Source organism: Hippopotamus amphibius, chromosome 2, assembly GCF_030028045.1.
Source record: "Hippopotamus amphibius kiboko isolate mHipAmp2 chromosome 2, mHipAmp2.hap2, whole genome shotgun sequence".
NCBI classification, from domain to species: Eukaryota; Metazoa; Chordata; class Mammalia; order Artiodactyla; family Hippopotamidae; genus Hippopotamus; species Hippopotamus amphibius.
The window spans coordinates 187,736,047-187,752,035 of NC_080187.1; the positions used below are offsets into that span (position 1 = coordinate 187,736,047).

The 15,989-nt window shown below is 42.0% G+C and overlaps 1 protein-coding gene and 1 non-coding gene across 8 annotated transcripts in view; both read right to left on the bottom strand.

The window, feature by feature from the left end:
- Nucleotides 1–513: 513 nt before the first annotated feature.
- SPG11 (SPG11 vesicle trafficking associated, spatacsin) overlaps nt 514–15,989 on the bottom strand; it is a 103,653-nt gene continuing 88,177 nt past the window's right edge. For 5 of the 7 annotated variants that reach the window (XM_057721985.1, XM_057721983.1, XM_057721987.1 and 2 more), the window contains 11 exons: nt 15,078–15,831; nt 9,637–9,776; nt 8,665–8,863; nt 8,112–8,249; nt 6,082–6,215; nt 5,224–5,331; nt 3,281–3,449; nt 2,722–2,810; nt 2,413–2,568; nt 1,610–1,761; nt 514–1,134 (listed from right to left, as the gene is read on the bottom strand). In XM_057721985.1, the coding sequence (XP_057577968.1) occupies nt 954–1,134; nt 1,610–1,761; nt 2,413–2,568; nt 2,722–2,810; nt 3,281–3,449; nt 5,224–5,331; nt 6,082–6,215; nt 8,112–8,249; nt 8,665–8,863; nt 9,637–9,776; nt 15,078–15,831 (2,220 nt within the window). In that variant the 3' untranslated portion in view covers nt 514–953. Of the gene's footprint in view, nt 1,135–1,609; nt 1,762–2,412; nt 2,569–2,721; nt 2,811–3,280; nt 3,450–5,223; nt 5,332–6,081; nt 6,232–8,111; nt 8,250–8,664; nt 8,864–9,636; nt 9,777–15,077; nt 15,832–15,989 lie in introns of those variants that run through there. The other 2 variants (XM_057721986.1, XR_009051345.1) reach the window with 2 other exon arrangements.
- Nucleotides 4,065–4,167, bottom strand: LOC130847311 (U6 spliceosomal RNA). Its single transcript, XR_009052083.1, has one exon. It is a non-coding gene; the product is annotated as a U6 spliceosomal RNA (small nuclear RNA).

Consider the following 15,989-nt stretch of genomic DNA (forward strand, 5'->3'; position numbering starts at 1 on the left):
TGAGTAGATGTAGATTTAAAACAACAATGATTTGTGAGGTCCTTAACAGTGTCACCCTAGAGCAACAAAGGTATAGAGCTGCCTTCCTCTTCTTATTTATTTGGGGAAATTATTTGGTTGTTTAGATACTAAGGCCTAATTAAGTACCTAGAAGAACTATTTATTTGGAGTAACTGAGCTTATAACTCAGGTTATGGCTGTAAGCAGAGATTGGGTGATGTTCTCTATTATATATTTTCTTTTAAGCAATGTAACCAAATCTGTGTTTGGAGTCCTTTTTTTGAAACTGCCACAGAATCAAAAGTAGGGACAGAGGGAAAATGTTTTAAATTTCTCTTACATAGGAAGAGCCTTATCAAAGCTCTGTAGACCACTAGGTGGAAGACAGGACCATCTAAATGATTTGAGGAATTAACAGAAAGCAGTGACTACACAGCAGTAATTATAGCCAATAAAGACTGTTTGAAGGCAGACAAGGGCTAAGATTTCCTTAGCAGTAATAATGACATACACTGAATTTAAAATCTATTTTATTATAGAGATCAGTTTCTAACAAATGGAAATGTATCATCTGTTCCTTAACTGTGTAAATAATATTAAATTCCTTTGAAACTGGAATCTGCAGGCACAGGTATTCTTTACTAAATATTGTATCACCTCCTAAAGTAGAAGCTATCCTGAGGAAGATGGAGCTTTTGATATTAATAGCTACATAAAATGGTATATATGAATAATCATTTTCAAATAGGAATTTCCTTGTGAAAATTCTCATTCTTTACCCACTATTCACAAAGGTATAGTCAGTCCTGGGGTTTTACAATCAGACATCAAAGATCCCCAGTGCATTATTTTAGTGTCTGATCACCAACATCTGTCAGTGCCTCATTTCAGTGTAAGAAAACAGGCACTTATGAATTCTTGGTAGTAACCATTCTCATGTCATCTGAATCCATCTAACCTGCTAGCATGTCCTTTAGGCAGCAACCTGTCTGAGGGTCCTTCAGAAGCACATTTACAACGTCATAAAATTTGTGTTCATATGCCAGCTTGTAATACAAGTAGACATCTTCACAGTACGTGAGTAACTTCTTCAGGTTTTTCACAACCAAGTCCGTAGGCTGATGATGTTTACATCTAGACAGAGAAACAAGAATGTACAGGTTAAGATACTGTATCTTGAGCAAGGGCTGTCAGCTCTGATATTTACCACAATCTGCAGAGGAGAAGGTGCTTGAGTCTAGGAAATCATTCAGACTTGTATTAGGGAGTGCTTGGTAGACAATGAAATTATTTCATTAAAAATGAGTATCTTAATGCTGGCCTTAATTAGAATAATTTCAGTACTCCATAAGGGACCTCTGATGGTTAGTGTTTTTGGCACCTCAGGCAAGCTTGAGTAGCTCTCCTCCCATTTTAAGTACAGAACATCATAAGCAAACTATTCTCATTCATCTGTTTGCATAAATTTGTTAAAAAATCTTGTCCTTCCAGGTATTCTTGACATCTCTTTGCCATCTCAAGCAGAGGGGTAGCCTATAGGCGCATTATACTTAGCCATAAAATTCTTCACCTGTGCCTGATCTCAAAACAGAGGCATTTTAATACTTACTTCATTGAAATCTCTTCAAATATACTGGATCTTAATAACCTTTGCTGCTTAAATTCTTCCAAGTAATTAAAATCTCCTTTAAGAATCACTTGTTGGTATAGAATTTCAGCCCAATCAGGAACAAAGTCATAGGCCTCAGCCACAATAGAAGCCTTAAAAGGATGGAGGGATAGGAAGACACCATTAAAGCCTATTTGATGTAAAATTGAGGGCAAACTGTTCTAGCTTAATACTGTACACTCACAGAATGAATGTGATCATTACCAATAATGTTAAAAGGCTCTATGTATCAGGGTTGGTGAAAAGCTTGATACTTCTCCTCCCCTGACACCCCAAACACCTCACTTCACTGGGTTAAACTGCTGATGAATATTTTTCTCACAAACTCAATTCTATAAGGAACTGATTCCCTGATGACCATCCGTCCTTGTTGATGGGCTACAACCAGCCTCCCAGAAGCCCTGACTTTTTATGCTAACCCAAATGCTGGGGCTAACAGATGCTCGCAGGACCACTAGCAGGGATGTTCCCCTGAACCTCAACTGTCTTAAATGCAAAGGTGTCTGCCTCTCTGCTGGCTTAGTAGTGTGGGGAAAGGAGACAGTACTGTCTCACTGTTCTCCAACCTCTGCCCAAACAATATGCTGGTAAGAAATACTATTATGGAAAGGCAGTTGGAGAGCTGGACTGTCCTGGTTCTGTCACTAGCCCTGAGACAAGTCACTCAGCCTCTGGGTTCCATGACAGGGACAGCAGGAGAGAGGATGCTGGCAGCACTGGCTAGGTTTTTCTTCCTTACTCACCTGGTAAAACCGAGGTAGAGCCATGATACAGTCCATCAGCCTGTGGCGGCCCAGGTTGATGAGCATCGTGTTCTGGCCGGTATTCAGAAAGTGAATCTGCAGTGTTATCAACTTGGTGAGCCGGTGACAGTGCAGGGCCTGTCGCACGCAGGAGTCCTGAGGGATAAGGGTGGCAGTAGGCACAGATAAAGAAAAACTTTGTTGCCATCATCTCCCCTGTGAACCCTCCAGCAATGGAACAAAATAAAATTATTACTACTGCAGACACCAAGCCTCAAGGCCAGTCTGGAATAAGACTCTCATAGTTACCTTGGCATAACTCTCTGCTGCATCCAGCATCAGAGTCAGGGCCTTCAGCAGCAGCTGCTTCAGTTGGAGCCCATCCTTGAGGCTGTCCTCTGCAGGGGAGTAGAGGAAACCTGGGTGTGTCTGACTCCCAAGGCTGGCTATTCCCACCCCACTCAGTAGTAGGGTGGACTATAGGAACATCCCAGCTCATGTTCACAGGGAGGCAGGTACGTCTCAGGTAAAGGCCACTGGGCCAAAAGTACACACACACACACTGGAACAGGATTCACTGCCCCATCTAGTTCCTTTCTCTCTGAAACATGAAGGCAGGCTTACACAGCATCAGCATACACTTGTTCCTGACAGATGACACCCCTGGACGCACTGGCTGTAAGAGGGGTGATAAATACCTTCAAACTCCCCTTCCGTCTTTCGGCCCCACTGGGGCCCCACTGAATGAATGTTAGACGCTGAGGTGGGTATTAGTCGCACGGACTCTTGCCCTGCTTAGCCCTGAGAACCTTCCCCAGCTGGCAGCACTCCCTGGGGGTGCTGCTGTGATGCTGTGACCTCCGCTCACCCCAGGGCTGAGATTCAATCAATTTCAGTTGGATGCAGGCGGCTGCCTCATGGTTCTCCCCGATCTCCCTGCACATGCTGAAACACAGGGCAATCATGTTGTGCTTCTCACTGTCCCCAGGGCGGCAGCGTTTGATGTAGTCCAGTAGGGCTGTCTTCAGGGTACCACTCTGCCCAGAAAAAAGGGGGATACCAAGGTCTCAACCAGGGATTGCAAGACAGGCAGGATTGGCCTAGTCCTTTGATTCCGAAAGTTCCTCCAAAACTCCCAAGGAAAAGATAGGCAAAAATGAATACATGTTTATGCTATCCTGAGTATAAGGAAACAGGCACATCCTCTGCTCTTGGGAATGTAAATGGTAAGACCTATCAGGGGGAGAAGCCTTAAAAATGTGCACACATGCATTAGTCTAATAATTCCACTGGTAGGACTATCCCTAAAGAAGTAAGCAGAGAAAAGTGCTAAGATGGATGTAACAAGGACATTGAATAGCAAACAATCCGGATGTCCAGAATAACGTCTAAGAGAACACCATGTAGCCGTTAAAACCAGTGTTGACTTGGAAAATATTCATGCTTATTAACAGAAAAGCAAGCTATTTCCCATCTGCACAGCACGTGAAGTTTGACAAAAATATGTAAACATATATGTATATGTTTGTGGGTACATGTGCAAAGAAGGGGCCTGTACCAAATTGTTAGCAGTAGCTGTCTGCAGACAATAGCTAGACACACGGATTTTTTTCCGTGTTCTGTTTTCCAAGTATCTTTTTTTTTCCCTTCTTCCAAATATGGAATGCTTCACGAATTTGCGTGTCATCCTTGCACAGGGGCCATGCTAATCTCTACTGTTCCAAAATTTAGTGTATGTGCTGCTGAAGCGAGCACCCAAGTGTCTTAACATTGAATATGCATTACTTTTGTAATCAGAAAGTTATTAAAAGAATATTGAAAATAAAAATACATAATATATACTGGGAAAAAAAAGAATATTGAAATACAGAAACAAAAATGCCTCAAAAACAATCTTAAAAGTCCTGAAGGTGTCCCTATGTCCAGGACTTGCTCCTTTCCTTACAACTGGACTGGTCTGTCCTGAAACTAGCCCAGCATTGAAGAGAGTTTTTCTGCTTTGTCTCAATCTTGCTTGGCTGGGCCCAAGCTCCCAGATGTCAAAAGTGCACCTAGGTTTGTTTTTGTTTTATGTATTTATGTATGTATTTGTTTGTTTGTTTGCCATGCCACACAGCATGTGGGATCTTAGTTCCTTGAAACACGGAGTCTGAACCCCTGGACTGGCAGGGAAGTCCCACAGGTTTTTACATTTTTAGAGGTGAGATGGGTAGAAACAATGAATCCGCCAATGAATGACTTGAAAACAGGTTCTGTGAGTGACATGCCTGGTGTCACATAGTGTGCTGAGGACAGACAAGTGCCCAAAGACCAAAACCCTGGCAAGTCAGGCCTTTGCTTCCCAGCTTCCTTCCTGCTCATAATCATAAATGTCTCCACAGCTTTCTAGGCCTAGACCTTGGCATTCACTTCTGGCAACACACTTTTTCATGGTCCCCTGAAAACTCTCCACCGTAAAAGGCCCCAGATATAGCTTTCCAAGCTGGTCAATCCCTTCCCACCTGGCTCCCAGGAAGGGTTTTTTGCCCCTGCCAAAGCAGGCATTGGGACAGTAAGGCAGGTGACAGAGACAGGTGGAAGCACACAAACTTTTTCCCATCATTACTTAGCATTTATCAGCATAATTGTGACCTGGTCTGAGCTCTGTAACCTTAAGCTACTGGTTACAGTATATGTCCTAGGGAGGTCCTTAATTCTCTCCCTCCAGATCCTGGGAGTCCATCCTGGTTGGGATTACTCCTGAGAAAACCTGAGACTCCCAAGTGTCAGTAATATATCTCATACTGCAGCTCAAAGATACTGTACACCTACCGGGTCCAACTTCTTCCTCATCAGCACTTCAAAGTAGTGTTTTTTATGCAGCAAATCAAATATGTATGTCATTTCATTGTACCTTCCAATGCCAGTGAGGAGACGCACCTGCAAAGGGAGAGGGCAGCTTGCATTAGCATAGCTTGGAGTTCTCTGAGCCAGACCACTACCCCAACAGTTTGGTTGCTTTCAAATACCAAGATCCAGTGGGGAGAAGAGTTAATGGCCAGGCCACCATGCTTAACTGCTTTCCTCCTTGCCTGTCTCCCCCCCATCCCATGTACCCAACAGGGGCCTTCTCTGGAGGATTCAGAAATGCTAGTCATTGGGACACCACTGGCTGTCCCCTCCTCTCCTGTCTCTACACATGAATATGTGCTGAAGTGCCATCCTCCTCGGCAAGCACTCTTCCTCTTCCCACTACTCCTTAGTACAGCACCCATGGCTTGCTCAGCCACTTTGGTCCGTTTCAAGCCTAGAGAATTTAGAGAAGGTACAGGAAGCCTGAATTAGCTCATTTCAATTCAGCTATCAGAGGCAGGCCTGAACCTTGCTTTGGGGGAGAAATAACTGCTGTCTTGGCCCTCTGGAAAAGCTAACTGCCTGGTGAGGGGCTATGACAGTCCTGGAGCATGGGAGGGATCCTCTCTGACTTCTGTTCCTTTGGAACAATCTCTGATTCTGACAGAAATCATAACCTGGAGCAATGGGTTGAGCTGCCTAGCCAGCTACCAAATAGGTAGTGGTAACCAGATGGGCAAATTCCCTAAGATCACATCTGCTCTCACTGACCTCCAGCCTGCCTGCTCTATCAAAGGTTTCCTCAGGATGGAGGGGGAGGGGCAGGGGGTGACCTACCACCAGTCCGTACTCCTCATTGGGGGCCAAGTGGTTGTCTGTGAGCAGCCGGGCAGCCTGCAGGACTCGGATGATGCCCTCCATGTGGCATGTCAGTGTGAAGCAGTGATGGGCCAGGATCAGCAGCTCTGTGGCTGAGTGGGTTGGGCACTGGTAAGACAGGATTGTCAACCCTGGCTACCCACTGTCTAGCTCTGTGCCTGGCAGGAGGGGGAAGGGGCCTGGTATAGCTGGGCCTGTCAGGAGTAGGTTCTCTCACCAGTCCTCTGAGACCCCTGACCTCATTAGTTCTAGCTCTGGAACAGCCCCCAGTGAAGTCAATTCTTCTCTCAGTGATAGCACAGGGATTAACTCTCTCCTCAAAGACAATGTGCATATAGTGACAGCATTTCCAAAAGGCTCAAAAAATGAGAACAAAGAACTCCAGCTTTCTAAAGATGGAGAAACTTTCTGCAGACAAACTGATGTATTGCCAATGTGAGTCTGAGGGCATTCTCTGTAGCTCAGGGGACAGTCTTAGGACCTAATTAAGTGCTATTTGATGCTCTGCTTCTGTAGACTTTCTAGATTAAGATCTGACACACACAAATTTAAAACTACACACAAATCACTATTTAAAAGGCAAACTGGGAAAAATATTTGGAATGCTGGAAGCCAAAAAAGGGGTTCTCAGCCTTAATAAATGTTGTGCCCTCTGGGCTTTTGCACCTGTGTGGCCCTCCCCAAACCTACTGACTACTAATCCTTCAGGCCTTGGTTTGGTCATTTCCTCCCAAAACCTTTCTTGACCCCATCAGTCTGCTTACTGTGTTTTATACCCCTAGTCTGTGAGCTCCAGGACTGCTGCTAAACTTTTCACCATATCCCCAGTTTTTAGAGTACCTGGCACACAGTCAGTACTCAATAGATACTTCTGAACTGGACTGAGAAGAGATACAGAAGGCTATTTATTTATTTTTTGGCCGTGCTGCATGGCTTGTGGGATCTTAGTTCCCTGACCAGTGATCGAACCTGGGCCCACAGCAGTGAAAGCGCTGAGTCCTTACCATAGGACTGCCAGGGAATTCCCAGAAAGCTATTTTAAAAATAAAACTGTCCAAATTCTTAAAATCTCAGTTGTTTACTGAACATCAGTAAAAGGCCTTCTTTGCATCTATCAAATTTCCAGAGTATAATGGGCTCCAGGAAATGATACTCTCGTACACTGCTTAAGAGGGAGTGAGAAGTGCATTTTTTTTCCTGAAGTAAATTTGGCAATATATATATAAGTCCTTAAACATGGGCATACTCCTGAATCAGGAATTTGTCTTAGGGAAATAACCACAAACGTGCACATAGATTTGCCCGTAAGCATGTCTGTCACAATGTTTAAAACAGCAGAAAATTGGAAACAATCTATAGGTCAAAAAAAATTCTTTAATTACATAAGAGAAATACTGTGTAACCATTAAAAATTATTTAGAATAGTCTGCCATGGAAAGATTAATGACAGCATATTCATAATTATAAATAGTATCCACAGTATAATGCCATTTTTGAAAAATAAAAACCTATAGACTTGCATAGAAAACGATGAGAGGGACACGTACTGCTGAATGTGTACAATGACCTTGTGAAAAGTGAGCAGGCTTTGAAATCACACAGACAGGGTTCAAATGCCAGCTCTGCCACTTAATAGTTATAAATTAATCAACTTCCCTAAAGCTTCAGTTTCCTTCTAAAATTGGGACCATAATAGCCATTTTTCAGGGTAATGTAAGAATAAAATAAGCTAAATATGCCAAATGTTAAAAGGTTACTTTTTTGTGTGATTTTAAATTTGGGGCTGCTTTTCCATATACTGTATATTTTCTAACTTTTCTTCAATGAATTTATGGCTTTCTACCAAGAACTTATAAACACTCCGGGAGGAGTAGGCATCCAGAGAAGGAACAAGGATCCAAACTGAGTGTTGAAAAGACTTAACCTTGGAAGACTTCTTAGAGACCTGCTTGGGCCCAAAACATGTAAGAAAATGGCCAAGAACTTACTGCAAGACAATTCCCCATGGGGAACGGAGGAAATCTTATCCAACAACTTCATGCCTACCAAGGTGCAGTCTTGACAGAGGGTGGTCAGCTGAAGAAACGTCTGGCTTTCCTCTGTTGGGGTGAACATCTGCTTATGTCCTGTATATAAAGATGTGGAGAAAGGTCTAGTATCACCTTGAGAGAGATGACAGGAAGACAGGAGCCCAGGGCAGGAGGCTCACTCTGCCCAGGCCTGGGCACCAGGAGGTAATGCTGAAGGAACTCCCAAGGCAGCTCTCCTCTTGCCGGGCTCAAATACCTCAGGTGAGATGACGTCTTACGGGACAGCAGGGGTTCATTAGCTCAAAGAAAGGGACAGTTATTCTAAATATAATCACAAAACAATAAAAAGCAGCAATAACAAAATAAATGCGATGTGTTCTTCCCTTACAAGTGCAACCTGGTAACTTGAAAGGACGACATACAAGATGTATATGAGCATAAGAGCAAATGCTTAATGCTGGCAACCTGAGAATGTGGTCCAAAAGGCCGGGGAGGCCTGAGAGAAGGGCACCTGTTCCCTCTGATGGGGTCAGCAGCTCCCGGGTCACCTCTTCAGCCACAAGTTCAGCCACTGTGTCTGGCTCAAGGCCCTGGGTGCTGATGAAGGCGTGAGCTCGCTTGCATCGGTCAGGCTGCTGAGAAGCCAAGATTGCCCGGAGCATGGCTTCACCATCCTGGGCAGCGACATCTGTGTAGGAACAGCCCAACTCCTGAGAGGAAGGCAGAGCCAATCCAAGCCATCATTAGGAACCAGGAAAAAGCTAGCAGAAGACAGCCTTCCCTGAAATCTGATGTGGACAGATGCCACGGTTTTCTGAGCTTAAAGATCCCTTACCCTGAGCAGGAACCCATTAGAAGAAGCAAACACTGTTTTCTAGCCCTTTCTATTGCTTTGCCAATGAGCTGAATCCAAGCAAGAGAAAGGCTTGTCTTCAGAAAACATCAGGTGACTTATCTCTCAGTGAACACTCAGTGAACTCAGTGAACACTCTCAGTGAGCTTTTCAAATGTTATGAAACCTAAGGAAGTTGAATAAAAGGCAGAGCCCCTTCTGTATTGTTTTTACGGCAGCAGGAAACTCTCGATTTCCAAAGAAGTCTCTGAGCCTTGCTGTCGAAGGCAGGGCTTTTAGTGCTGGGCTTGCTCTCCCTCGTGCTCTTCGACTGTACTTAGAAGCTACTCTTACTCTCCCTCAGCCAGCACAAAGCCAAAACAATTCCTGGCTGCTCTGGCTCCTGTCTCTATAGTCACTACATTCCATTTAATTTTATTTTAATACTTATTTTGGGCTCTTTCCCATGTGGAAAGCTCCCCACTATTCCCCAGGGATGGATTTACAGGGGCAACATTCTGACAAGAGCTCTACTCCCAGGTCATGATTATAATCTGAAGGGCAAGGGCAATGTCCAAATCCACCTCCAACGTCTCCCTTCCCTCCCTCTCAGAGGAGCTTCCTGTGGAGACCCTGCCCTTTGGCACATACCTTGGCAAGTTCATAGAGACAGAGGACCTGCCGGCAATAATTCTTCCCATGGAGGCATTTGCTTGTCAGATTTTCCAGATTCGTCACCACTTCATCACTGGGGGGCAGCATCACAAATGACTGACTATCCAAACTTGAAGCTGGAAGCAAATTCAGGTCAGAGGGGGGCTTTAAGGGGCCTTTAAGGTCTCTCCTCAGCCCCCTATGACTCTACCTCTCTGCCCACAGCTTCCTTCATTGCACCCTGTTGACTCCCCCGGGTCTGGGACCACTTCTAACAGGGCACATACCCCACTTAAACTTCTTTCATTGCCTTCTTCCAGGAAATCCCAGCCCAGGATCCTTCAAAGGTCTCAAAGGCTAACAAAGACTCAAAGCCACCTAATGAACATTCTAGAGGTCATCACCAAGGATGCCCATCAGACTCTCCTCACACACATTCCCTCCCAATTTCCCTTTATATCAAATGTCACCAGGTCTACCTGACTGTATCTCCAAAACATCTCTCCAGTCACTGCCTTAGTTCCAGCCTTTATGACCCCGCATCTAAGAGGTGCTACTGTCTCCTGCTGCCACCCTCCCACTCCCCCAACTCAATCTTCCACACATGCAGCATTCTTCACATTCTAAAATGCAAATCACAAAAATCAAGGATCATCTGGATAGATATCTTAAAGGCATAGGAAAATTAAAATTCATTCCTGATTTTTTTAAAAAAAGCTCTTAGCCTAAAATAAAACTTCATTAATTTGAGAAACAGTTTCTATTAGAGGAAAAAAGTATAAAAGAATATATAACACTGTTTCTAACAGCAAAAACAAAATTGAAAATTTTTAAATGTATATCAGTAAATCATTGTTAAAAAAAATCACAGTACATTCATATAGCAGAATACCCTGCAAGTCATTAAAAGAATGAGGTCAATGTATCTGTACTGATGGGAAAAATGCTGTAGAACAATATAACGGCATTACTGTAGAAAATAGTGTGTGTGTGTGTGCATGCACATGCGTGTAACCACATGCAGGTACCCGGGCACATGTGTGAGCCCACATGTAGACAATAATGCACACCAAGCAAGTAAAAGATGTTATTCTAGGGAATTTGGTGGGGGAGGTGTTGAATGGGTAAATAACTTTCACCTTTTACTTTATGCACTTGCATATTGTGTGATTTGTTACATTAAGCATGTAATACTTTTCTTTTTTAAGATATTGCTCTTTTAAAAATATGCTTTAAACACAAAAAAATAAAAAAGCAACTCAGATTGTGTTATTCCCCTGCTTAAAATCCTTCATTAGGATTTCCAGTTCTAGGTCTCTCCCACTGAACTCAATATAAAACCTGGACGCAGTGCATGTAGTGCTATATGAGGACTCTGAAAAGTAAATAGCAGCAGGTGGATTGAAGATAACCCGCATTACCATTTTCTCCCCTCTAGTAACCTCCAGATTGAAAGCAATGCTGCCTGAAACCCAAAACCAAGCACTACAGCTCACAGAGAGAGTGGGCTCCAGGAGATATCCTCTAGAACAGGTTCAAGGAGTGCAAAGGGAACTCCCACTGCCCATTCTCTCTGGTCCCAGCTCCTAAGCAACCCCTTGGCTGTGGTGGGAGGGGCTGAAGCAGCAGCTGACAAGAGCCAAAACTCAGAGAGGGACCTTAAGAACGCAGAGTGAATGTTCCTTTTTGCGTTATCCTCCTGTCAGCTGGCCCTACATGCAGGCAGTCAAGAAAGTGCATGACAGAATGGGGTAACTAAACCTCCAGCTTTGGCCAGAAGACTAAAAAGGGAAGCCTGAGGCAATCAGAAAGTACTTCGGAGAGAGATTCCGGAAAGCAACACAATAAAGTTGTTTATAAACATTAGGACTCATTCCTGGGCTTTGCATGTATGGATCTGATCCTGACCAACATATCAAAGACCTTGAGAACTAAGTCAACAGACAGACCACTACCCAGGTTGCAGACTGACCACAGGATGGCACACACAGGATGCATCTGAGGAGCACCACAAAGAATTTGAAAACTGATGCTAGAACCACGGCCCACAGAAAGTGCATTGGAACTTGTAGTCTGAACCTAACCAAGTCAACTGCCTGCTAAAAACATATGTTCTTCACAGGATTTAAACAAGATGCAGCATCTCATAACACACTATTCAAAATGTCTAAGATACAACCCAAAGTTATTCAGCATACAAAAACACAGCAAAATCTCAACTCATATAAGAAAAGACAAACGATGAAACCCAGCACTAAAATGACAATGTTGAAATTATCTGTAAAAGACTTTAAAGCAGCTATTACATATGTTCCAACAAGCAATTATGACTGCTCTTAAGACAAACAGAAAAACAGTCTTAGTTAGCAAAGAAATAAAATGTATAAAGAAGAATAAAATGGAAATTTTAGAACTCAAATTTAAAAATCACAGAAATTAAAAAAAAAAAACAAAAACTTAATAGAATGGGAATGCCACAGGTAAGAGCCAGTGAAACTGAAGATAGAGGAATAGAAATTATACAATATGAACAACAGAGAAAGACTGAAAAAACAAAGCTTCAGGGACTGGTGACATAATTACAAAAGTTCTAAGATTCACATGTCATTGGAGTCCCAAAGGAGAGAAGTTAAGAGTATGGTGCTGAAAAAATATTTGAAAAAAATTATGTATGAAAACTACCCAAATTTGATAAACCTACATATTTAAGAAGCTCAATGAACCCCAAATAGCATAAACCCCCCAAAATGCATGCCTAGTTGTGCTATAATCAAACTGCTGAAGACAAAAGACAGAAAAAAAAGTCTTGAAAGTAACAAGAGAAAAATGCATATATACAGGGGAATAATGATTTGAATGACTGCAGATTATTCATCAGATACCATGGAGGTCAAAAGGAAGTGGCAGAATATTTTTAAGTGTGCAAAGAAAATCATAAATGTTCTATATCCAGCAAAAATCAGCCTTCAGGAATGAAGATGCAATAGAGATGTTCTCAGATGAAGAAAAACTGATGAAGTAAAACTAAGAGAATCTGTTACCAGCAGACAACTCTAAAAAAAAAAAATTACTAAAGGAAGTCCTTCACACAGAAGGAAAAAGAAACTAGAAGGAAACGTGGAACATCAGGAATGAAGGAAGAGCAACAAAAATTGTGAATATCTGAGTAAATATAATAAACTACTCTCCTTTTGAATTTGTTAAAATATATTTTTCAGTTGAAAACAAAAAATCTAGCATTGTTTGATGAGATTTTCAATATATGTAGGTATAATATAATAAGGCAAATGGGACATAAAGGGAGAGAAGTAAAGTAACCTACATGATGGTAAGGTTTCTACCCTTCAGTTGAGGTGGTAAAATATAATTTTATTTTTTAAAAATTATTTTTTGGCTGCATTGGGTCTTCGTTGCTGCATGCAGGCTTTCTTTAGTTGCAGCAAGTGGGAGCTACTCTCTCTTGGGTAAAATATGATTTTAAGCAGACTGTGAAAAGTTACAAATGTATAATGTAACCCCTAAAGCAACCAATTAAAAAAAACTATGCAAAGCTAGTCAAAATCACAAATTAAAATGGAAAACTAAAAAATATTCAAATAACCCAAAGGCAAGAAAAGGTTTCTTCAAAAACCACAAACTACCAAAACTCACCCAAGATGAAAAAGATAACCTGATTAGTCATATAACTATGAAATAAACTTGTAGTTAAAGATCTTCCAGGGGCTTCCTAGGTGGTGCAGTGGTTGAAAATCCGCCTGCCAATGCAGGGGACACCAGTTTGATCCCTGCTCCAGGAAGATCCCACATGCTGTGGAGCAGCTAAGCCCGTGTGCCACAACTACTGAGCCTGCGCTTTAGAGCCCGTGAGCCACAACTATTGAGCCCATGCTCTGCAACAAGAGAAGCCACAGCAATGAGGAGCCCGCGCACCACAATGAAGAGTAGCCCCCACTCACAGCAACTAAAAAGAAAGCCCACGCACAGCAAAAAAGAAAAAGACCCAACACAGCCAATAAAATAAATACATTTATATATATATATATATATATATATATATATATATATAAAATATTCCAAAACAAAAATCTCCACGTTTAGATGGTTTTACTGGTAAATTCTACTACTGAACATTTAAAGAATTTAACACCAATTCCACATGATGTTTTCCAGAAAATGGAAGAGGAGGGAGTACTTTCCAACTCATGAATCTAGCATTACCCTGAATAAAAAACCAAAGACAGTATTAAAAAACAAAAAAAAGTAAAGATCAATATTCTTCATGAACATGAATATAAAAATTCCCAACAAAATAGCAAGTTGATTCCAGTAATATATCAAAAAGAATAATGCACCATAACCAAGTGAGGTTTTTGCTGGGAATACAAAATCTGGTTCAATATTTTAAAAAATCAGTTAATGTAATCTACTATATTACTAGTCTAAATAAGAAAAAACACAATCATATCAATGGATGCAGAAAAACAAGACAAAATTCAACACTGATTCATGATAAAAACTCTCAGCAAATTAGGAATAGAAGGAAACTTCCTCAACATGACGAAGGGTATCTTCAAAAAGCCTACAGCTAATATCATACTTGATAATGAAAGACTGAATGCTTCCTCCCTAAGATCAATAACAAGGCAAGGATGTCCACTCTTACCACTCCTATCCAACATCATGCTGGAAGTCCTTGCTAGTGCAGTAAAGCAAGAAAAATAAATAAGGCAAATATATTGGAAAGGAGGAGACAGAACTGCCTCTATTCACAGACATGATTGTCTCCATAGAAAATCCCAAGCAATCCACAAGAAAACTCCTAGAATAAGTTAAGTTTAGCAAGATCACACGATTCAAGGTTAACAAAACCATATTTCTATATGTCATATACAATTGGAAACATGATTATTTACACAGAATAAATTTCAGTGAAGTAGCCACAAGTCAGATAGATTCCCTCTAACTTTGCTACAGAGCTAATTAAAAGACATATGTGAGACTTCCCTAGTGGTCCAGTGGCTAAGTCTCCACGCTTCCAACGCAGGGGGCCAGGGGTTTGATCCCTGGTCAGAGAACTGGATCCCACATGCCCCAACTAATAGTTTGCATGCTGCAACTAAAAGATCCCGAATGCCACAACTAAAGATCCCACATTGCCAAAGCTAAAGATTCTGCATTGCCACAACAAAGATCCCGTGTGCCATGATTAAGACCCAAAACAGCCAAATAAATAAAAAAATATTTAAAATAAGTAAATAAATAAAAGCAATAAACCAGGTTAAAAAAAAGAGGTGTTTCTACTTCATTGACTAATTAATCACCTAGTTTACGGATTACCCTTAACTTAGTGTAACTGGTATGCCAAAAGGGACCTTCTCTTCCTAAAGAAAATGCCAACAGCACCTCACAGGACTCAGGGCAATTTGATCTCCACTTACTGCTTTGGACTTTCCTTAGAGGAATGCCAGGTTCTTCTTCTTCCTCAAGCAGCTCAGCACTTTGTAAGAGAGCATGGATCTCTGGGTGCAGGTCATCCACACTAGCTTCTCCCGAAGCCAGTGCTCTGCAGTGCAACACCAAAGCAACATCTTGGTTATAGAAATGAAAATACCTGCATACTCTACTTGCTTCATGCACACAGCCATCATCCAATAGGTGCCCAATCAAAAAGTTTAGGGATTCCTGCTCCTTCCAATTCAGTTTGTTTTCACAAGTGTCTTTGGATGGAAGGCCGTTAAGTTCTAAGTATTTTGATGTGTTCAGAGCAGCCAACTTAGAGAATGAAAACTCACTGGCTAAGCTATCAAAGGAAAGTTCACCACTAGTTGAGATCTGTTGAGAACATCTGGGCTCTATTTCCTCCTGGTTTCCCCTGAGGGTGTGCTGGGTGATGCGGCAGAGCCAGATCTGCTTCTCTAGCTCCTCCAGCTCCTCCAAAGGTACCAGGTTCTCCTGGGCAAGCCAGTGTCCTGCCAGAGTGAGCAGCAGATGGCGCTCCTCAGTGCTGCTCGGTCCCTCTTCAGTTGGGCACTCACATGCTGTAAGAGCCTGGGCTGAGAAAAAGGAGGAAGCTGCTTTGCTTGAAATGGAATTTTTCTTAAAATTCTCATGACATTTTTTCCAGAAGTCAATTCTTGCTTGTTTCAGGGACCACTGGTCAATGTGTTTTAAGGTCTGCATTTCCTGTGTTATCTGTGAAAGTGAACAAAGCAATTTTTAGTCTTTCCTGGATAAAGAAATATCATAAATGCTAATGCTCCCTAAGTATACCATACTTGTTAAAACCCAAATCAAGTCAGAGAACATGGGACTTAGCTACAGATAATCCTGGATATTTTATCCTAAAAGTT